This window comes from Eriocheir sinensis, unplaced genomic scaffold (genome assembly GCF_024679095.1).
Source record: "Eriocheir sinensis breed Jianghai 21 unplaced genomic scaffold, ASM2467909v1 Scaffold161, whole genome shotgun sequence".
Lineage (NCBI taxonomy): Eukaryota > Metazoa > Arthropoda > Malacostraca > Decapoda > Varunidae > Eriocheir > Eriocheir sinensis.
The window spans coordinates 587335-610671 of NW_026110973.1; the positions used below are offsets into that span (position 1 = coordinate 587335).

The 23337-nt window shown below is 41.6% G+C and overlaps 1 protein-coding gene and 1 long non-coding RNA gene across 2 annotated transcripts; both read left to right on the forward strand.

The window, feature by feature from the left end:
• The first annotated feature begins 2736 nt into the window (after positions 1–2736).
• Positions 2737–4245, forward strand: LOC126990389 (uncharacterized). Its single transcript, XM_050849010.1, has 2 exons — positions 2737–2853; positions 3495–4245. Exons 1-2 carry the CDS (start codon positions 2821–2823, stop codon positions 4215–4217), a joined length of 756 nt encoding a protein of 251 aa, XP_050704967.1. The 5' UTR covers positions 2737–2820; the 3' UTR covers positions 4218–4245.
• A 5192-nt stretch (positions 4246–9437) lies between these two features.
• Positions 9438–14774, forward strand: LOC126990390 (uncharacterized). The gene is made up of 4 exons (XR_007744313.1): positions 9438–9701; positions 12862–13049; positions 13734–13829; positions 14592–14774. It is a non-coding gene; the product is annotated as an uncharacterized LOC126990390 (long non-coding RNA).
• The last annotated feature ends 8563 nt before the right edge of the window (positions 14775–23337 follow it).

Sequence of the window (23337 nt, forward strand, 5' to 3'; positions counted from 1 at the left end):
CACCGTCTTGAATTGGCAACACTTAGATCCCTCTCCTTTCTAGTACCTTCCTGAATACGTGAGAGGAGAGACTACTGAAATGTTGACAGTCCCGTGGCAGGTCCTTTGAAAAAAAAGACACATCTGTTTCCTTTGGGGTGTCTGGTCACCCCACGGTGCTAATAAACTGACGTTGTGGGAAACATGTGTGCAGCAAACTGTTTGTAAGTTGCATGTAATGCCAAGATTCTGTATCAGGTGACGGATTCGAGTGATAAGTACTGGTGATGCTGTTGTAACAAGATTATCATCTAATGTAGTTTAGAGGTACCTTATTATGTCAGTGGGTATGGAGTAAATATATTAAGTTTTTTTTTTTTCTGCAATTTCATGTTTACTTATTTATCAGATGAGTATGCACGTCTTTTTTTTGGTAACACTTTTTTTTTCTGTGTGTGTGGTTTAGGAAGCATGAAGAATGAATATATATATATATATATATATATATATATATATATATATATATATATATATATATATATATATATATATATATATATATATATATATATATTTTCATAGATTAGCACCAGTAAAACTACTTTTAATGATAAGCAAATCTGACTTATTTCTGAAGGATTTTAGTAATGAAACTCTAAATGAAAGTATTTAGGTCGTCATGTTCTTGACGATAATACTGAGGAAAGGGAAACGAGACTGTATGAAGTACTGTATACCTTTATCTAAGAAATGATCGTTAGAGTCCAATTTAGTGTGTGCGTTTGACCAATTCCTTTACACCAATATTCTACAATATCAGCCACCGCTACCGCAGTCATGAGATATCCCTCGGAACAGCTTCGGGAGAAAAGGAGCCATTTGTGGTGCTCAGCTCAGTCCGTATGTTACTCACTCCACGAAAAGGCAGAACTTTCTTTTCCTGGCAAGCTTCAATCGCGGCACTGGCGGGAAACAGGACTGGGAGGGCTGCTAGACATTGATTGACTGACTGTAGTTGCCCAGTAATACTATAACGAGATCTAAGCCTGCTTGGGCAAGCTCTAATGACGGAAGGTCACTCCTATGCCACAACCCGTGCCTTTTCCGCATACTTTTTTTGCGGGTACCGTACCTACACTACGCAAGTGTCTAGTTAAATGTGGTTCGGCTGTAATGTGCAGGAATGGATAGCTTCGGGAGAAAAGGAGCAATTTGGGGTGCTCAGCTCAGTCCGTGCTCCACACACATAAACATTGATAGGTTAGCACAGATCAATACCAAGGCGGCTAGGTTCATTACAAACAACTACTACACTCGAACGTCTGGAATCACAACACCACGGATCAAACAACTGAGAAACATGGAACCTCTGCACATACGCCAGACAAGCACACAGACTTACACTTATGTACAAGACCACAAACATACTCACACAACGCAAACAGTCAACGTACTCCAGAAATAGCAACCCTACAAGACTTTGCTACGTTTCCATCGACAAGAGAGTGCGTTGCGAGCACCAAAAAGAGAAAATTTTGACTCACTCGCTCACACTCGCTTCGAGGTAGCAAGGAAGTAGCATCAAGCTCGCTATGAGGTATCACGAGTAGCAACGTGCTCTCTTCTGCTCTCATATGATCGCTAGTGGTCGCTAGGCACCTTGCGACTGCTAGCTTCTGCTTAAAACACTCGCAGATTCCGTGCGAGTCAGGCGACAGGAAGTGACCTCGCAACGTGGTAGCAACATAGTCGCAACGCACTCTTATGACTTGCAACGCACTTGCTACACGGTCGCAAGGCGGTCGCTACGGTCGGTACGCAGTCGCATATTAACTTGCGAGTGCCAAACTAGCGAGTGAGTCGCTACACGGTAGCAAATATGAGCGACCACATTACAACCACGTGGCGAGCCAACAGAGCGTTTTGAGAGCACATGGTGACCGCGTTGCAAGTTAGGAGAGCGAAGGGCCACTCACTGAGTATAATAACAGAAACGCATTTTTTCCTCATTCAGCAACCGGATACTGCAACGCACAGTTGACTCCCCGCTTTAAGTATGCCTGGAAAAAAAACTCTTGGTATCAAGAAGGGATTGGCTGGTAGGAAAAAATACGAGCAGATCAACCCCGAGCAGTGTGACACTCGACCTCCGAGGACTCCCACACCGTGTGCCACTCCACCTCCGAGGAGTCCCACACCTCTTCAGGAAACACCCACCGAGGAAGCCGCCGAGCCTTCCCAGCAAGCCCATCCTGATGATATTGTACCCCATGATGATGTGTGGCTTGAGGAGCAACGCCAACCTGACTCCAAACGGAGACGAGTTGTCAAATCAGTCCATCTAACAAAGGAGCAGGAAGATAAGGTGATTGAATTCATCTCCAGTAACGAGGACTTATTTAATATCAAGCGTGGAGGATACAGGATGACTGATAAGAAAAAGCTAGCTTGGGATCAATTTGCCCAGGAGTTGGGGGTGCTCGTGGATGACTTGTGGCACTGGTATCGCCAGCAACGAACCCAGCTCAGCAAGCTGAAGATCAAAATTGAAAAGAGTGGAGCAGGGAGCATGGAACTCACTGACAGACAGAAGTGGCAGTGGGAGAAGTTCCAATTCCTCATCCCCCACATCAAGCACAAGGCCAACAAGAGGCAGCTGATTTCTGTAAGTACTAGCACGTTTTTTTCGAAGCTACTACAAATTTTTTTTTAATGGCAAAAAAGTATTTAACGGTGCATATTAAAAAAAAAAAACTATTTTCACTTTCTGAACTCTACTTTCAGGTCCAGCAGACTGTGGATGCAACCAGACAGGTTCGAGGAGAGTCCCCAACGGTTGAGATGAACGAGGCATCTCCCATCACATACACTCAGGTAAAAATTTGGCAGTTCCTCCCATCCAACCCACCTGTTACACTTTGACCCTTGTTAGTACGTACATTTGCGAAATTAAAGTAATATCACAATGTTTTGTTACTCTAGCTTATTTTATGTTTCTTTGTTGTTTAAGTATGCAGACTGATAAGCATGTTAGGATTTTTAGTATTCCATCTTGTTATCAATGAAAGAAAATACAGCCTAGCCTATTACTAGTTTTGGTTAGGCTGCAAACATACCTGTTTTCCAGCACTCTTATCTTCTTCAAACTCTATAATTTTACACATCTTTAGCATTTTTAAATATTTACTGTCACAAATAAATTTTCATCAGTGAATTTAGTGTTTCTAGGCGAAGGATTCGTGTGGCATTGAAAAAGTTTCGTCTTTTACCTGTTAAACAACATTGTAAGCAACATACTTTAGTCGTTGTTTTTCTCTTATTTAATATTATTAATTTAGAGCTAAATAAAGAAAATAGTGATATCTGAAGCGCTAAGCACAATATAGTTCCTGAACGAATATAAAGGTAAAGTGCGACATCGCTTCATCTCAACTCAACTCTGCAGGCTAACTATGAGAAAGGGGGAGGGGTAGCGCTAGGCAGATTCCATGTAACTTATCTTCATATGTTTTCAGGACCTCCCTGCATCAGTGGACCCCGAGGACGATGACCCTGCATGCCAGACTCAGTCGTCCGTAGAGAAACACCGACAATGCAGCATAACCACTTCGACGTCCAGAAGACGAAGTCGAGAATCTGATGACCAGGACCTCATTACTACCCTTGCTGGGTCAGCAAGAAGCAACTCGGAGCAGGCGGACGCCCTCCTTCACCTAGCCCAGGGCCTCCTTCAGTCACGACAGGGCAACAGGCAGCTTCGCACTTTCACTGATTACATATACGAGTCTATGGTTAGTCTCCCAAAGGAGGTCCAGGTTTTTTGTCGCAGGGAGATGTACCAGGTGTTGGAAAAATACCAAGAGGAAGCGGGTACTATCAGAAAAACTCCACCACAGTCTAATGATCAGCGGCCTGGATGCAGTAAAGATACAGTCCTCAGGGAGGAGGGATATTGTCATCCTGCTCCTAATCAGTGGCCGACTCAGCCTTCGAGGCCCGGAGATTTTGAGATCCTGAACTTGGCCAAGCCTCCTTCCCCTACTCCTCCTCAGACAACACCTACCGACAGAACACCAAACAACGTCAGCCTCCCTAGTGATAGCAGCTTAATTAACTTAAGCTTGAAGTCACTGGATTTTTCGGACCAACAGCAGATCCTGGATCTGCCCGTTGCGCAGGAACAGCAGGATGAGCCTCAACCTCGACTAGAGGAACATTTAACCTACCACAGTTTGTAGACACTTGTTGTCGTAAGGATATCTTGTAAAGTTTTTTAGTTCTTCAGTAGAGAAGGGTTTGATTTGGTTATAATGTTTTGCAAACATTAATTTTATTGTATTGTTTTTGCAAAGTTTCACTAAAAAGGTAAGAACAACTTGCAAAGATTGTTTGTCTCTTCTTTAGATTTGATTGTGTTGATTTGCAATATTGCTCGATTAGGTTGTACTTTTTTGCAGAGTTACTAAAAAAAGATAAGGAGTATTTAGGAATATTGTTTAGAGTTTTTTCTTCAGATAGGTTTCATTTGTTTATATTGTTTTGCTAAGTTTTACTATAAAGGTTGACATTTGTTGTACATAAGGAATAGTTATTTAATATTGTTTGTATTGCGATGTCCTTTTTCAACGTGAACTGGTATAAATTTGGATGTTGTTTTTTGCAATGTTTTTATTATAAAGTATGGATGAGGGAATACTTTGTATTTTCATGAAAATCCCTTTTAAGGAAGAATAAAACTTTTGTAAATCAAATTAATTGAATTTTATTCAGACGAATATATTCCATATTATATAATTTGTCACACAGTTACAAAAACATATATACATTTGATAATGATTGGACCGTAAGAAAAACAAATAATTGTTTGCGCCACTTGCAGCATATTTTTAAAAGGTTGCCTTACATAAATACAAATGAAACTAGCACATTCAGGACTACCAAAGATTGTCGAAAATGCAAGTTATAACCTATCACATTCCACAAATGTGTACACTTGTACTTTCATACAGTTGCACTTCTAACTTAAAAGAGAAACATATGTAAATGAATAACAAAGTATCTTGCCACAACATTTATTATGTCTAGTGCCTGTTTAAGGTGATCATCTGGTCCTGCCATGGAACCCCTCCTCTCCTCTGGTCATTGAAGTACCGTTGGAGGTACAGGCGCATATCCTTGGCAGCCTGTGTGGCGCGGTTCCTGCCCGTGTCTGGGGGTGGGTTATCAGTATTATGCACGTCTACCTCTTGCCTCCAGATTCCAGGGATGACATTGTAGTTCCGATCCTCATGATCCACCTCTGCACTGTGGATTGCAGGGTTCCTAATCCTCATTAGGTTATGGAGAACGACGCAACATTCGACAATGCTTCTCACCACATCAGGAGACTGGTACAAAGTGGTCAACAAGCACCTCCACCTATTGGCCATAATACCAAATGCATTTTCAACTACCCGCCTCCCTCTGGAGATGCGATAGTTATAGACGAGTTCCTCCTTGGTCATGTTTCTCTTGGACCATGGCTTCATCATGTAGGTCCTCAAGGCGAAAGCGTCGTCACCGAGAATGAAGTAGGGGATTTCAACTGCACCATCTTCATCTGCTTCTTGTTCCTGGGGAGTCGTTCATAGGGTGGAAGACACACCGTACCGTTCACCATGCACTCTTTCAACTCTGACTCATTGAATATCTGAGCATCTGACATGTGTCCAACACCACCAGTGTCCACAGATGAATTTGTAATCTGCGTCAACGAGTGCCATGAGAATGATGGAATAGCAGTGCTTATACACGCACCAGTACTCGCTGCCAGAATTTGCAGGTTGCTTGATCTTGATGTGTTTGCCATCCAGGGCCCCTATAGCATGGGGTACTTGCCACCTCCTCTCGAATTCCATTGCCAGTTTTTTCCACTCACCAGGTGAGGTTGGAAACTTGATCACTTCTTCCTTGTAGGCTTCCACGATGGCTTCACACACCTTGGGGATGGCACGGCAGATGGCTGTCTTGCTGACTCTCTAGTTGAATCCGAGACTCGGGTACTGGTCCCCAGTTGCTAGGTGCCTTAACGTCAGTGCCAACTTCAAGCCAGGATCGAGAGATGCACGGGTATTGGTGCCTGGTCCGCTGATAGCAGGTCTTACCCTCTCGAGGATCTCATCAAAGAGCTCCAGGGGCATCCTCATGTAGCTCTTGAAGTAATTTGGATCTTCCGTCCTCAGCTTCTGGACCAGCCTATAGTATTGACTGTGGTCAAGTCTCTGCTGTTCAGTAAGCCAACTACGAATCCAGACCTGTGGCCGACGTCTACGCCTTTTTCGTATCAGTCTCCTTATCTTCAAAATGTTTTGGAGAACCTCTTCTTGCAGGATGTTGGCCTGGACCTGGAGAAGAAGAGCAAGGTACAGTTCGTCCATGCTGACAGCGTGAAGATCCAATACCAACTCCAATTCATAAGTGCTGCCGCATCGTTTTTATACCCTCCGAGCTTTTTAGTCGCATCTCACTCGCTACATGGATTCCATGGAAACACAAACTAGCGAGTCATTGAGAGACTCATGAGAGTAGTGCGAGTGAATGATTTTTGCTCACTCTCATGACTCTCTCGAGTCGCTAGCTGCTCTCTTGTCGATGGAAACGTACCCTTCTGGAAGTGCGACGACAAAGTCGATGGTGACCGTTGGGAGCGGCCCGCTGGCGCGGAATTGCGAGATTGTGGGGTACGGCTGGTCGGCGGCTGGGCCGAGCGTAGCGGTCTTCCCGCTCCTGGCTCTCGCTTGCGCGGCCAGCGGGGGGATCGAGACCCTCGTGCGGGACGGTCCCCAAGAGAGCGGTCGCTCGTGTGCTGTGAGGAAGCGAGGGTTGAGCGAGCCGGCGGCGGACTCGCTCCACAAACCCGCTCGAGCTTCCCGAGCGCTGTTTGGGGCCGGAGCGCGCTGCACCTACCCGGGCGACTAGTCGTTTGCCAACCTCTCAGACCGGGGCCAGCAAGCTTGGATGGGATTAGTCTCTCGTGTTGCGCGCACCGACCTCAACAAACGCCGTTGAACTGTATCCTAGTTCGGGCCCACCCTCCCGCGGGCCAAGACTCGGCATCGCTCACTTCCACCTAGAAGTCCTCATTCTTCTCAGGTCGATGTTGATGTTGACAGCCAGGTCTTGCCCCCTCTCTTTCATGAGAAGCTTCTCGGCATTAGCTGCGGCTCCTCGTGGCGGCGCACGTTCTTACCGTGTTTGCCAATGCGATCAGCCTTCAATGCAGCGACCCCTCTCTCACCTTCGCTCTCTAGGCGATGGTAACTCCACTCTCCGTGCGATAACGCATCCCGAGGGTGACGCCGCCGCACGCAATGTCGTCGGTTGGCACCCTAGTCTTCACACTGACGCAGCTTCTATCGAGCGGTCGGTTGGAACGAAGCACTCCACTCTCGCAGGCGACGACGGGTGACGGTGCGCTGCTGCTGCTGCTGCTGCTGCTGGTATTGTCCGTGGTGCGTTCGCTCGCACCTCGACACAAAAGCATCAGCAGCAGTCTCACCACCATCACCACCAGTCTGCTGCTATATGACAAGGACGCGCGGACGACGAGGAGGAGGAGGACGACGGCGTGGCCGGCAGAGTTTCGAGCCCACGCATCATCATCATCATCCTCATCATCCGCCGTCTGTTGAAACCAGGGACGCGGCGTCGCTGACCAGAGCTGTCCGACGCTGAGCGATCTCCTACTTTAGTACAAGGCTTTAAGCGAGCGCGCGGCACGCCCGTCGTGTTCGTTCGCCGCTTGGCCGCCAGCTAACGCCATAGCTACCTGGTTGATCCTGCCAGTAGTCATATGCTTGTCTCAAAGATTAAGCCATGCATGTCTAAGTACAAGCCGATTTAAGGCGAAACCGCGAATGGCTCATTAAATCAGCTATGATTCATTGGATCTGTACCCACACTTACTTGGATAACTGTGGTAATTCTAGAGCTAATACATGCACCACGTCTCTGACCGCAAGGGAAGAGCGCTTTTATTAGTTCAAAACCGGTCGGGCCTCGGACCGTCACCCCACCGTGTTGAATCTGAATAACTTGTCGCTGAGCGCACGGTCTCCGCACCGGCGCCGCCTCTTTCAAGTGTCTGCCTTATCAGCTTTCGATTGTAGGTTATGCGCCTACAATGGCTATAACGGGTAACGGGGAATCAGGGTTCGATTCCGGAGAGGGAGCCTGAGAAACGGCTACCACATCTAAGGAAGGCAGCAGGCACGCAAATTACCCACTCCCGGCACGGGGAGGTAGTGACGAAAAATAACGATGCGAGACTCATCCGAGGCCTCGCAATCGGAATGAGTACACTTTAAATCCTTTAACGAGGATCTATTGGAGGGCAAGTCTGGTGCCAGCAGCCGCGGTAATTCCAGCTCCAATAGCGTATATTAAAGTTGTTGCGGTTAAAAAGCTCGTAGTTGGATTTCAGTTCTGGACTGACGGTTCACCGCCCGGTGCATACTGTCACGCTCCGGACAGCCACAACAGCCCGCTGGCTCGAACGGGGTGCTCTTCATCGAGTGTCCCGCGTGGCCGGCAGAGTTTACTTTGAAAAAATTAGAGTGCTCAAAGCAGGCTACACTTACGGCCTGAATGCCTATGCATGGAATAATGGAATAGGACCTCGGTTCTATTTTGTCGGTTTTCTGAACCCGAGGTAATGACTAATAGGAACAGGCGGGGGCATTCGTATTGCGACGCTAGAGGTGAAATTCTTGGACCGTCGCAAGACGAACTACTGCGAAAGCATTTGCCAAGGATGTTTTCATTAATCAAGAACGAAAGTTAGAGGTTCGAAGGCGATCAGATACCGCCCTAGTTCTAACCATAAACGATGCTGACCAGCGATCCGCCGGCGTTATTCCCATGACCCGGCGGGCAGCTTCCGGGAAACCAAAGTCTTTGGGTTCCGGGGGGCATTTTCCTGAAGTTGGGACTAGTATATACAGGCTCCGCCCCCTTGGCCGTCATCCTTGGCGAGGCTCCACCCCCTAGCGTATTACCAACAATGATTGCATAAATAACCTTTAAAAACGCACTTATAGTTGTTTAAACGAAGGGTACTTTATAAGTAATTAATGCAAATATGTAAGATACGGACTTATACCTTGAAGTTTCCTCCCTCCTTAAAGTATACTGTATAAAAGGCACATAGTATAATATGTTTGGGTGCATGGTAACACTGTACACCTTACCAATGTTGTGCATAACTCCACATCACAAAGTAGAGATACTGAATTTGAATGCATAATATTTTCTACGTAATATTTAGGTAAGACATATATTTACTTGTATGTCATATGACTTTTTAATGTTTGTGAATACTAATAAGACAAAGTAACCTATTGGTATTACGTTTAAGGCATATTCATTGATTACATCACCCGTTTTTATTAACAATAGATCGACATTATCCCGCGTTAGTTCAGAACTTCAGACATGGAAGCTACAGTAGACGTGGATGGCTTCGAAACTGCAGAGATTGTGATAGGAGAGAAGTGTGTGACTTTCAGAACAAATGTCAAGAGTAAAGAAGACTTTCAGCGTTGGAAAGATTTGTTTTGTATGCAGAATCGCGTGTGCTTCAACAAGTACAAGGCGTATTCTGTGGGCCAGAGAAAATTGTTCCGCCAGACGCTGAAATGTCACCACGGAATTCAACACAAAGGCGTCAAGAAGACATATACTGGGTAAGCATTAGCTATTCTTAAGAAAAAACATAATTTGGGGGAATGTTTTGAAGGTATATTGACTAAAGGTAGGTATTTGAATTCGCAGCAGAAACTTTTTCTGGTTAGTTTGGACGTTTTTAAATGCTTTGGCATTAATTCCTGTCGCAAATTGCATAATATAGCCATATTTACCGCTGTATGACCTCCCACCCCCCATGAATACCTCCACCACCACAAAAAAAGTTGGTAAAGTTTACCTTTAGTGACGTGCGCTTTATTTCTTTACCTATGCACTGGCATCTTTGAGGGTATTATTATCGCAGAGGTCAGAATAGGATTTGGGAGCTGAAACTACGGTTAATATTTAGTAAACACCGGCAAGAGAATTGGCTTATCTTACTTATGTGAAGGTTTGTGCAAAGCTTGGAAGAAAAACAATCATGATTAACCGCTTTTACTTTTTATTTTGCAAAAATGAAGTGTTTCCCCAGAAAAAGACTATCACCATTACAAAAAGCATAAAAACCTACGCCAGAAAAAAATAGTTTCTAATGCTAAAATCATCCGCCGGTGTTTTCTAAATATTTACCGAAAATTACTTTTTTTCTGATAGATTTTGATGTGCTGATGATAAATATTTCATTTTTTTCCATCGCAATATAAATGTTTTGACCCCCCACCCCCCTATACTTAAGGTAAGGTTAGGTTAGGTTATTTTTGGCGGTAAATGTACAGTTTCAGACAATACACCTAAATCCAGTCCTTCCCTTCCTTATAGCCTACAAGCTTGGGGATCTGGGGTAATGCGGAGTTTTTGGGTGGGGGAGACCCAAAAACGCCATATTTGGCAAAACAAGACAAATCTGTTGGCGAAAACCGCGTGTTTCGAGGACAATAATCTCCAAAAGAAAAATCCCTATGCAGGGAAATTCCCGAAAATGGCGTAATCTTCTGCACTGACCTTCTAAAACCTATCGAGCCTCGACCACCCCCTTGACCCCCGATTTGTTTTTATAATTTGGAATTATATAAATGTATGGGGGGCTTCGCAACCAACCCCCCACAACCTAACGGGAGGAGGGCTTCGCCCCCATCGACCCCTCTTTGGTATACTTAGGATTCAGTGTTAAAAGTAAGTTGTCCTACCCTTAGGGGAGACAGCAGAATTCAATAAATTTTCCACAAAAAGAAATTGATGAAAGCATCGAGCATGCAAAATTTTCTTAGGCTAGCACATAAAATGTCTAATAAGTGTTGTGTCATGGCCTTGATAGTTTATAAGTATGGTGTTCATTTATTAGTTGCATGAAAAGTACCAATCTGAACAAACTTTTTCATGATTGTTTCTATTAGCCAAGAACTCTGCATTTGGTTTTTATATCAATCAAAATGTAATTTTAATTTCTATAGGTCAAATTATGAGCTTAAATGTGAAAAAAGTAGGTAGAATTGACGCACAACTTATGAATATGGGCTTCACTTATATGTTAGTTACATGAAAAATACTTACATAAACAAACTTTTTTTGGCTGATTCTAATAGCCAATGCCTGTGCCTTAATGTTTTCCATCTATTAAAAAAAATTTGTCATTTGATACCCCAGAGGTCAAATCGTGACCTCAAATGTTTGTTACTTTATAACTTTTTTATGTTTGAACCAAGAGTTCTAAAACTTGCATATTTTGATTCCTTGTCGTTTTCTGATTTATATATATATATATATATATATATATATATATATATATATATATATATATATATATATATATATATATATATATATATATGGCCCAGAGTAGCAGATAAAGGCATGCCCACAGCTCAAGGGTTGTGAGAGCGATTATCTGCTACTCTGGGCCATATATATATATATATATATATATATATATATATATATATATATATATATATATATATATATATATATATATATATATATATATATATATATATATATATATATATATATATATATATATATATATATATATATATATATATATATATATATATATATATATATATATATATATATATATATATATATATATATATATATATATATATATATATATATATATATATATATATATATATATATATATATATATATATATATATATATATATATATATATATATATATATATATATATATATATATATATATATATATATATATATCTATTTTTTCTTCAGAGGGATGTCGAGGGGGGAGGGAGCCCCTCTGTTGGACTATCTTGGGTTAGGTTAGAGCAGGTTACTTTACTTAGATATACATTACTCAAATTCCATTCCAGAAGGAGGGGTCAAGAGGGGCGAAGCCCCCTATTAAGCTTAACTAGGATAATTTTTTTTATCATCATCATCATTTTCGTTTATAGTCCGTTAATTCCTGTGATTGGGGTTGGATTTTATATGATTCTCCTCCATGTAGGTCTGTCCTGTGCTACCCTTTCCTCAATATTCAGCTCTGTCATATCTTCAGGTTTTTCTTGGTCATCCAAATGGCCTCCTTTCTGGAATCTTCATTAGATTAAGTTAGAGTTACATAAATTCGCTTCACAAAGGTAGTCGAAAGGGGCGAGACCCCCACCCATTAGGCTACACTAGGTTACGTTAATTTATATCTGAGAAATAAAGGCGATTGGAGAGCGCATCACTGAAAGTTAAACTTTACCCAGGACTGAACTATAATGGCTCACGTAACCTAACCCTATAGATACTTAGATATTCTGCTTATGGATAAAGTTATGCACCACCAGAGTGAGCATTCAACTCTCCTTTCAACAATACCATTTTTAAGCCTCAGTACTCACAATAGCAAGTCAATTATTTAATGGGCTTTAATATATCATTAAATTCTATAGTCTTAGTATGTGTGATGGCTTCATAATAAGCTAAACAGTAAATAGTACGTAAAATAGTCAGTCGTGGTATACAGAAAGGCATATATACCTAAATTTCATTGCTGCACAGTTACTTTGTACTCGTAGATACAGATAAGTTCTTGAATGTGAATTTTCGGTCTCAAATTTCAGCCTTCTTTAACGGATATTCATAGTACAGCTTTTTATACATCATACTCTGTAGTATATATTAATTTTTTCTTTTGGTTTTAAGATGACTTTTTTTTTTTTAATGTTATGTACAGTTAATGATTGCTGTATTTTTCACAGTTGCAAGGTGCTTATGGATGTTCAGATCAAGATTGTGCATTCAAGATCATCTGAACAGATAAGGGATTTTCCATGTTTCATGATGATCAGGGGGAATCACCACCATCCCCTTGACACGGCTGAGGTTTTGAATGAACTGAGAGTTTTTGCATGCACCAGAGAGATGTTCAACAATTACTTCAGCCAAGGTATATGAAACATTATGTTCATGTGCATAAACCATCAAACTAAAGATTTCTTTTCACAATTGGTATTGTGTTTCTTCTAGATAAAATCTTGCCACTGATTTTTGGGAAGAACACTTAATAAGTAGTGGCACCATACATCAACTGTTAAAATTTATGAATATGTAAGAAGAACTATACATGCAGTGCTTCCATATGCAACCAAAGTATACATTAAGTACATTTTGTGATACTCAGCATAAATGTGACTGTGTGTGTGTGTGTGTGTGTGTGTGTGTGTGTGTGTGTGTGAAAGAAATATTTTCATTTATTTATCAATATATATATATATATATATATATATATATATATATATATATATATATATATAATTTATATATTTATTTATATATTTTATTTATTTACACACACACACACACACACACACACACACACACACACACACATATATACATACATACATACATACATACATACATACATACATCATACATACATAGATACTTACATACATACATACATTATTACTATATTTCAATCCCCCATATACATACATTATTACTATATTTCAATCCCCCATATACATACATTATTACTATATTTCAATCCCCCATATACATACATTATTACTATGTTTCAATCCCTCATATACATACATTATTATTATATTTCAATCCCTCTTTTCAGAATTCTTATACGGTCTGGTGAAGCTTATGCGTCTTCTTCCTCGACCAATGCAAAGTGCATAAAATGTAATGCAAGGTTAAGAAAAAAACAAATATGGTAATATAAGCTTTAAGCTTAAGATATATAATATAAGCTCTAAGCTTAAGATATATAATATAAGCTCTAAGCTTAAGATATATAACATAAGCTCTTAGCTCAAGATATACAATATAAGCTCTAAGCTTAAGATATATAATATAAGCTCTAAGCTTAAGATATATAATATAAGCTCTAAGCTTAAGATATATAATACAAGCTCTAAGCTTAAGATATATAATATAAGCTCTAAGCTTAAGATATATAATATAAGATATAAGCTCAAGATATATTAGCTCTAAGCATAAAAAAATATAATATAAGCTCAAAGCTTAAGATATATACCTGCTATAAGCTCTAAGGTTAAGGTATATACTATAAGCTCTAATATTAAGATATCTAATATAAGCTCTAAGCTTCAGATATATAAGTTGCAACAGTTTACTTTAAGCATAGAAATCAGATCTAAGCTAAATCCCAACTCATGCATAAGTACAGTATATACTGAGATTATGCCCCATGAATTTTAATTTATAGCCCTCTACCACAAGTAGGTAAACTACTTCAGTAACAGAAAATTGTACATGCAATGTTTTACAAGCAGTTAAAATGAAATGAGTAGAAACTGCATGTAAGGCTTGGCAACTTGTTTCTTCTTAATCCCCAGGCCCATCGCCCCATCCCTTCCATTTTCTTTTTACAAAACGCACAGAATACGGTTACGATATTCTTACACCCCCATCACAGGGTGGTTATTAAAAATGATGTGTTTATATTTTACAGGTATGACACCAGGTCAAGCATACAGGCACCATTTGTTAAAGATGGACTTAACAGAAGACTTATACGATCAAGCCAATAAGTCTATAAACCCTTCTCCAAAGTCTATTGAATATATGTGGACAGCATGGAGGCAGAGTGAGCATGGAGGACTAAATACCCCATCAATGTTTGATGCAATAAAGAAATATGCAGAAGATCATCCAGAACTCATTCTGGAAAGTAGATATGCAAATGATAAGTTTTCTGTAGTTTTGGTTACCCCCTTCATGATGAGAGCACACAGGCAGCTGAAAGAAGCAGGGGGAGTGGTGTTTGTCGATGCAACGAACTGTGTTGATCAGCTAAACACAGCAGTTATACCATTCCTTTGTGCTGGACCAGCGGGGGCTGTGCCATTGGCTGTTGTTTTCACCTCCTCTCAAGATGAGGCAACATTAACTGAAGGTAATTAATTATTAATGTGTATAGTATATCATTCAATTCTCAGTTTCCATTTTTTCTGTGTGTAGTTATTGTTCGAGTCTTCAAGAAATGCAAATTATATATAATTTCCTACTATGTGCTTTACAGGGTTTGGTATGGTAAAGGAAGTTCTTGGGGCCGGCGCCTTCTATGAAAAGGGAGAGCCACAATCCTTTATGACAGACAACTGTGATGCAGAAAGGAAGGCGTTAGCAGTCACTTGGCCTACTTCCCAGCTATTCCTTTGTATATTTCACATACTGCAGCAAGTATGGCGCTGGCTCCTTGATTCCAAGCACGGCATCAATAAAAATGATCGCCAAGAACTAATGGCTGCAGTAAAAGCTCTTGTTTATGCAGGTTCAAGAGAGGCTTTTGATGAATTGCTGGAGAAGAGTCTAAACAATCCTTTTGCTGAGAAATACCCCAATTTCATATGGTAATATATTTTTCTCATTATTAGTAAAGTGTTTGGAAGGTATTGCAAGTACATTTTCTGCTATATAATAAGGATCAAGTTTCACACTTCTGTATACATTTCTCCTTTTCTTTCTTTAAGTATTTGTATGATATGTTATAGGGATTTGAATTACATATTTCAGCTACCTCACCACCCTAGTCCAAAGGCGAGAGGAGTGGGCGATTGCCTTCAGAGCTGGTGCAGTGTTGAGAGGTCATCACACTAACAATTACTGTGAGGCAACGATGTGCATCATAAAGGATAATGTTCTTAATAGGTAAAGATTAAGCTTTACTAAACAGATATAAGGAGTATATAATATATGTAATTAACATAACTGTACACAGGGCCAGATTTACCTGTATGTGGACCCAAGGACACACCTCATCAGTGGGCCCCCCCCAAAAAAAAAATAATAAAGAAAGAAGAAATAATTATATGAAACGGTGAAACAAGCCATTTATCCCACTGTCCCCGTCGGGCGCCCACAAGGCCTCAGTGGGATGCTAGTTAACGATGAGCCCTGGGCCAATGGCTTATGCAACCTATTGAAAAATCTGTCCCTGACTATACATCGGAGGCACTTTTCAGAGTGAGGGCCGAATGAGACTTAAATGAACAGCTTACAAGCCTGGGTAAAAAAAAAAAAAAATAGACTACAAACACAAAGTTTAGTGGAAGCTATACAGATCAATAATTGGGCTAATGCTGCTTGTCATGAATACTTTGTTCTGTTTTGTTTATCCTCCAGCCCAAGTGTAACCGTTATCTGCCCTTAGTTGTTTAGGACAAGCCCTTTAGTGCTGCGGGCAGGGGTATTATAGTGGCCCCTGTAGAGGTCCATGCTACCCCTCAGAACTCATCTTTGTTGCTGTGGAACAACAGTTTGGTATCAGGGTGACATGTAGTTGATCTCAAGCCACTCTGCAAATGACAAAGTTTCAAGGTGGCACTGGAGGGAGTTCGATCTCATACTTACCACCAATTGATGAAATATTTGGCTGGATGGATGATGCAGATAACAGAAGCTTATCATTGAGATGATGATTCGAGAGCTGGGAGCATAAGCAAGACTAGTGATGTATTGGATGTCAGATTTTTGCATATCCACGGATGCGGATATGGATACTGGTTTTTGTGACAACATGGATGTGGATGCGAATGCGGATGTGTAAAAATATGCAGATGCAGATGTGGACAAAATATGCGGATGCTCTGTGGATATGCGAATGTGGATGCTAGCTCAAGGAAAAACGAGGATACGGATGCAGATACTGTTTTTTGTGACAACACAGATGCAGATGAGGATGCTCCGGATCCGGATATCCGATGCATCTCCAAGCAAGACTTCATGTACTTTATTTTAGAGAATAGATGTTCGCAACAGTACGTGCTGCCAGACATGACCACAATGTGCTCAATATAATTTGGAAAATTACCGGAGGGTAGGATAAAATCTCAGAAGGACAATGGAGAAGAGGTACGAAACTTCACTTTCAGTTCATCGCTGAACTGAAGATCCACCAATCCCATTTGCTCCAAATCAGTAGCCAGGAAAACAGTAGGCTACTTTCTCCCAAACAGAGGAGACAACACCGACGCAAGTGTCCAGCCATGTCTTCATGTGAACAAACAGCAAGGCAAGGAAAAAGCATAAACTGACCTTCAGTCACTTGAATTTACCAAAAAAGCAGTTTAACCTTGAAGGCGGTGATGTGAGCATGCATGTTTGTCACAAGAGTGTCTTGGCTTTTGCAACTTAAAGCTGAGAACGTTCCAGGGAACAGTGATGTCCGTGAGTAGGGCCAGACAAACATGTCATAGGGACTGGCTTACGAGAGGTTCTTCTGCCGGAGGAAGTTCTTGTTGCAGGTTGCACACATGGGGCAATATGGCTCCACCATGAAACCAGCAGACCTCACTGAAACTGAGTAGGTCACTGTAATGTGTGTTGGCCTCATCCATCAGTGCCTGTAACAAGTGATGGTTAAGGCTGTGGAAGAGGATGGGGTTGATGACCTTCATTACAACAGACAAGATGTCAACGAGTATGGCAGACTTAGTACATGGTGTCTCTTGGCGGAGAATGCAGTGCATCTTGTATATGGGTTAGGTGTATTCTGCGGCTTCACAATGATGCAGTAGCAGCAAAGCAAAGCCTTTATAAAAATTTGTTTCTAGTGACCTCTCAGCATAGGAAAGCAGCTCAGAAATTCCTGGATAGCAGCTGACAGATTAAGAATGATTCACACCTCATGCATGAGTCCCGTTAAAATTACTGCGAACCCTCGCAAAAAAAAAAAAAAAATTGCCACCAGTTAAGGTTTGTGGGTCAGACTGCCATGTTAATGCCGATAAGTTTGGTGGGCCGCACATTACATCTTCAAGGGCCAGAGGTTGACCACCCTAGCTGCATATGATGTTAACATTATTAGGTATCACTTCAAACTGTGTTAGTCTTCATTTAGTTCAGTCACCTTCCGAAAGCATCATCAACAGGGAGGCAACATTCTGCTGTTCTAGTAACATGACAAATACTGAGACGTTGCATTACAACTTCCATTCACATAGTAAAGTGAACTGTCAAACGAATGAAATATACCGAGGTGGAAGTTCAGATGCAAGCTACAACACACTGCTCAGCTGGTAATGTTTATGGCAGAGATCTTTGGTGGATGTGGCACTGAGTCGACGACGAATCAAGAGAGTGATCAAAACTGTAAACCTTAGGGGGGTGGGATATACCAGGTGCAAAGAATATTGGTATATGTACATGCATCAGAGGAAACAATGGTGCGATTTGCAAGCATCAGATTGTGTGTGCTAACCATGGAATGACTGTGGTTCCCCAGATGCTTGTGCTCAACAGTAGTAGCCGTCATCGATTGGCAGTTTTAGCCCTTGGTGACGAGAAAGCCCCCGCAGAGGGGTTTTTCAAGTCTTTGAAAGAAGAACAAAGCAGAGAAACAACTGAAGAAAATTGTGAAGCTGATATTGAAGGAAATTCCTCCAATGAGAATTGTACAGACCCACAGATGGAAACAGAAACTCCTGATGTGATGTCAGCAAGCAGCATTACTGATGAAGAACATGCTGAAATTGAGGACATTATTGCACAGGCACGTGAGGCTGCAGAAGCACTTGTGAAAACATGTGCCAAATATGGTAATGCAGACACCCTCTTGGGTATTAAAAAATTCACAGACCGGTTAAGGTTCATAAAATCAGCGAATCAACTGAACAGTCTCTTGAACATTATGGGATCATCCATGAAAAAAGGAGCTGGTCGTGGGAAGATACCTTGCCAACCAACTTCAATAGCAAGGAGACCCCCAGGTATGCCCAGAGGAGCTGCTACCCTTGGTAAAGGACGTCGACCTTCAACGACTCTCACATCAAGGCCCAAACGTCCTCATAACCTGGCCCATAATGTTAAGAACAATGTGGCCAATGCCAAATCTCATAGTACTGGTCACTGATCACAAGGAAGAAAAATTGATCACAAGACCTTGACATTGATCACATGCAAGAAACTTAGTACAGTTGTGTGTGTGTGTGTGTGTGTGTGTGTGTGTGTGTGTGTGTGTGTGTGTGTGTGTGTGTGTTCTTACCTAATTGTATTTTCACAGGATTGAGTCAAGCTCGTTTTGTTCCGTATTTAGACATCATTTCATCATACTTTTCTTTAAAACCATGAATACTTTTGACACACACTACTTCTGGCAGCGCGTTCCATTTATCTATCGCTCTATCAGGAAAACTGTATTTCTTAACATCTTTCTTTAGCCTTTTCTTGTATAGCTTTTTGCTGTGTCCTCTTAAGGATGATTGACTAGGTATTACGTATTCTTTTACATCTATTTTCTCCATTCCCTCTACACATTTATATAGCATGATCATATCCCCTCTTTCCCTTCTTTCTGTGAGGGTAGGCAGTTGTAACTTCTTGAGTGTGTGTGTCTGTGTGTGTGTGTGTGTGTGTGTGTGTGTGTGTGTGTGTGTGTGTGTGTGTGTGTGTGTGTGTGTTTACCTAGTTGTTTACCTAGTTGTGAAATACGGGAAAAGAGCCACACTAGGCTCGTGCTGTCCCGTCTCCATAACGCTTCTTGTCCAAATTGGCCTTAAATTCATGAATCGTGTTTGCACACACCGTCTCCTCATCAAGTCCATTCCATGCTGATATGCTTCTGTATGGAAAACTGTATTTCTTTATGTCCCTTCTGCAGACGCTCTTCTTCAGTTTCTTACTGTTCCCTCTTGTCTCCATCCCATCACTGTCTATTTTCTACAATCCCTCCTGCATCCTGTATAATGCTATCAGATCCCCTCGCTCTCTTCTTTTTTCCAGTGTTATTAGTCCCAGCTTTTTCAGTCTCTCCTCATAGGTACAGTCCCTCAGGGTTTCTGGCAATTTGGTCGCTGCTCTCTGTATTCTTTCCACTTTTCTAATTTCTTTTTTCAAATTTGGTGACCACACTAAAGCTGCATATTCCAGTCTTGGACGTATCATCGATGTTATCAACTTCTTTACCATTTCTTCATCTATATATGTAAATGCAATTTTTATATTTCTGATAAGATTGTATGTTTCCCCAGTTATTTTATTTATATGTTTCCCAAAGGATAACTTATCCGTTACGGTCACAGCCAGATCTCTTTCCTCCGTTTTCTTCATGATTCTTTCGTCATTCAGTGAGTAGTTTCCTGTAACTCTTCTGTTACTCTTGCCAAACTCCAGCACGCTACACTTCTTCGTATTGAAAGCCATTTCCCATTTCCGCGACCATTCACTTACTCTTTCAAGATCCTGATTTATTGCTGCACAGTCTTCTTCGTTTTTCACCCTTCTTAATATTTTAGCATCATCGGCGAACATATTCATATAGCTTGTCACCCCTTCAGTCATGTCATTTATATAAATTACAAACATAATTGGAGCCAGTACCGACCCTTGGGGAAGCCCGCTTGTCACCTCCATCCAACTTGACTTCGTATTTCTAATTACTGTTCTCATTTCCCTTCCTGTCAAGAAATCTGTCATCCAATCCAGTGTTGAACCTCTTACCCCTCCGACATGTTTGAGTTTCCATATTAGTCTTTTGTGTGGCACTTTGTCAAACGCCTTTTTTAAGTCTAGGTACACACAGTCCACCCATCCATCCCTTTCCTGCACAATGTCGATCACTCTTGAGTAAAAGCTGATCAAGTTTGTTACACATGAGCGTCCTTCTCTAAAACCAAATTGGCTGTCTGTCAATGTTCTGCTATTTTCTAGATGTTTCACCCCTCTGTCCTTAATAATTTTTTTTTTGTGTGTGTGTGTGTGTGTCACTCTCTCTCTCTCTCTCTCTCTCTCTCTCTCTCTCTCTCTCTCTGACTGAGGAAGTTTTGTAATATCGGTATATTTTTCATTGTATAATTATTTTTGTAACTAGGTATAAGTATTACTGTAACTAGTCGTCATAAATGGCAACATTGTACCTGATTTTTTAATCAATCCGTGCCTAGATGAGGCTGCAGGCGTTTTTGAGTTGACAGTTATTAATATAAATGTACCTACGAGTAATAGAAAGTAAGAATAGCCTATAGTTATATATTTCTTAGATATTATTATTAGTGTTGTTTTATAAATAGTAATGTGGTGACTGGTGCCCACTACACAACTATGAAGTATAGTCATCTGGGTGTTGTACTGCTTCATCAGAGACGCGGAGCATCATGAGTGTCTCTGCCTGTCTTTAAGTCTTAAAAACAGGATTTTCTGCCTATAGTAGTTGGGAAACTATAATTTTGAAGACAATTTAGTGAAGATTAAGAGTAAGAAGTAAACATGGGTAGGTCATATCATGCACAAAACTAAACATAAACTTGCTGAAGGGACCAGTGAAAGGCGTGGACAATTAAGAGGAGAAATTTAAGCGCTACAGCATCAAACAAAGTGAAAGTGGAACACTGGCCCAGACGGCAGGTACATTTTAATGGTTATGTATATCGGCAATAAATATGGATGTTTTAATCAATTAATAAACCATAGACTTCACAACTAGTTGACGGGAAATCTCTTCAGTCTTGGCGCGCTGGCTTCGCGTAAGGGGCCGATTGTTATGGCGACTTTCACTGCGACAACTCAAACACACTCTGCGTTCTTACTCCGAATTTAAGTGGAAACAGGACGAAATCTTCAAGTTTTAGTGCATACAAGCAGGCAGGAGTGTCTCTAGAGTGATTTGGTCGAGGATTCAAGGTAACTTATATAAAATAGCACCATGCGTGCACTTTGAAAACGTTGTGTAAAAAATGGCAAATTTGCGTAACTTTAGGTTGAAATCTTTACGTAAAATGAATGATAACTGTAGGATAGTGAAGTCCACAGTTTTACGTATTAGGAAACAAGAAATGTACGTTTAGTTAGTGCCTACATGGCAACTCAGCTCAGTTCCCGCGTCGCCTGCATTTGCTGAAGCTCGTCGGGTTCTTCCCCGGGGACGTGCAGGCCGACCTGGACCGGGCCAAGGCAGAGGAGAAGGAGGACGACGAGGTGATCTTGGCCCAGCTTGCCAGGGAGCTGGCCGACGACCAGCCGGACCCGCCGACGGACGAGTTGCTCTCGCCGCGGTCGGCACCTACGCCGGCTACCTGGCCAGGAAGGTCCAGGCCAACTCCTCTGTGGCCGAGTGCTGCAAGCAGGAGCTTGCCCAGCAGGAGGAGATGAAGATTACCGTGGAGCTCGAGAGGGGCGACCCGCCCTCTGTGATGTTCGACGCCCTGGTCGAGCTGGTCGACAGGGGAGCTGGAGACGGGCCGGGCGGTCCTTAAGCGGCCATCTCTCCAAGGGCCCACATGGCGTCCTTCGGGATGTCGCTGTGGGACTCCCTGATGTGCAGGGAGGACAAGAAGGAGCGCAGGTTGAGGTTCCTCTCCCTTGCCATGCGCCACAGGGACGGGTTCAGGCACCTCCTGGAGTTCCTGGCGGCCTCAGACCCGACCTTGCAGGGGTACAGGTGCCAGGAGGGCACAACCTGGCCAACACCATCGTGCCGCACATCAGCAGGTCCCTCTTCAACTGTTTCGGTGTTAATTTCTCCAAGGACGTGACCTCAGAAGCGAGGAAGAACAAGGCCTTGAAGCAGCCAACCGGCAGGAAGAGGAGCAGTATCGAGGAGGGCAGGAAGGAGACGGCGAGGACCAGGGACGTGTACAAGTCCAGGAAACTGACCGGGCCCCCAAGTCATAGGCCAAAAGGCTAAAGTGATTGTTCAGGGACGAGGCCAGATAGCTGGCAAGACGTGCTGCGGCAATAGTGACATCGGAATTCAACCAAAATAAGTTGTGATTGTATATAGAAAATGAATATTTTGCTTTGTTGAGTAAAATTAAGATGTTTCTGCATGCTTTCCTCAAGTATTAAGTTTCTAATGTGAAAATTAAGTGATTTATTAGATGTTAAAAACTTACGTAAAAAATTGCACTAAATAAAAAAAAAAATAAGTAGCTATTTCGGGCAAAAACTTATAAGATATGCTAAATATTGCTATTGATTCTGAAAATATAAGTGATTATCTCTGCATTTGGTGATGTTTGTGCATCTAGCGTAAATTCTGAGGATTTTATAGCCTTTTTAAGTTTTGTTATACTTATATAAAAAACAATTAATCGGGATTTTATTAGGGAACGACTTTGAATTTTTTGATACCGCTGCTCATGGATAATCATATATTAATAATGGAGTTGCCTTTTTTAATTTAATGTCGATAGCTGCTTTGGTTTTGAAAATATTAAAATTTTAAATTTTTGAAAATCGGCCCCCTGCGAATCGGCCCCGCG